Source organism: Penaeus monodon, chromosome 36 (assembly GCF_015228065.2).
Source record: "Penaeus monodon isolate SGIC_2016 chromosome 36, NSTDA_Pmon_1, whole genome shotgun sequence".
NCBI classification, from domain to species: domain Eukaryota; kingdom Metazoa; phylum Arthropoda; class Malacostraca; order Decapoda; family Penaeidae; genus Penaeus; species Penaeus monodon.
Window position 1 is genome coordinate 18,079,023 of NC_051421.1, and position 953 is coordinate 18,079,975.

The following is a 953-nucleotide window of genomic DNA, read 5'->3' on the forward strand; positions in this document are numbered from 1 at the left end:
CTTGAGTACATTACATGGAAGGACACATTCTCTTGAACAACGGGGAAGCAGTATCTCAAGTAGGATACCATAGCAAGGGCGACGGCATAATCAGAGCCTGGGGCATAGATGGCCATAGACACTGGCCCTCTAAAAGCCTCAGCCTGTCGAGCCACCCAGAAGATGCGGTCGACGCTGCCTTGGGTAACGAGACACACTCGAGAACTCCGGGTAACTTCCTCCCACCGTGTAGCGGGCCAGACGAAGGAGTGGCTGAAGTACTTGCCCTTTTCGGCCACATTGGCAAAGGCCTGGGACACCATCTCGGTTGGGTCTGCCTGCAATTTGGAGATTGGACTGTAATTGTCATTTCATGTTTTTTTTTTAAACATTAAAGTGATTTGACTAAGATATATTAGATATATTTCAAATCGATCTCAAAATCAAGCACTATACTGCGTCAGAAAGCCGAAGTTTGAGGTTTGAAGTTCATAAATCATGTCCCCTTGTCTTCAATGGTACTTACAGGAGAGAGAGTGTAAAGCCATCTATTGTATCCCTCATCATGGAACATCTGTTTTGCCATAAATAACCACATCACTAGGGTCAGTACTATGAAATCTCGACGATTCAGACCCATCTAGAAAGAGAATCAATAATTCATTATTAATGATTTATAACTGCGTTAGTAGCCGAATATAATTGTCTAGCGCTTTTTGTTTCCAGTCTTTGCCACCAAATTTCGTTATTTCGTCATGCCATCTTGTCCTTGGTCTGGCCCTTGGCCTCTTTATGTTATCTGTAGCCCAGTCTGTTACTTTCTACATCTGTCGTCCTGTCTCAGACATGTATGACCTGCCCAATGACATTTCTTCTTTTTGATGCTCCCAGGTATATCATCCACGTTTGTCTGTTCCCTGATTCCTATCACTCTCTTAGGCTAATTCCCAGCATCAATCTCTCCATCCCTCTCT

General features: G+C 44.0%; 1 protein-coding gene across 1 annotated transcript in view; it reads right to left on the minus strand.

The window, feature by feature from the left end:
- The window catches only part of LOC119595826 (beta-1,4-glucuronyltransferase 1-like), a 4,068-nt gene extending 3,419 nt beyond the window's left edge, over positions 1-649 (minus strand). The window contains exons 1-2 of the mRNA XM_037945010.1: positions 506-649; positions 1-317 (exon numbers count right to left, since the gene is read on the minus strand). The exon at positions 1-317 is cut by the window's left edge and continues 388 nt beyond it. Of these exons, the coding sequence (XP_037800938.1) occupies positions 1-317; positions 506-619 (431 nt within the window). The 5' untranslated portion in view covers positions 620-649. The remainder of the gene's footprint in view (positions 318-505) is intronic.
- Positions 650-953: the final 304 nt, after the last annotated feature.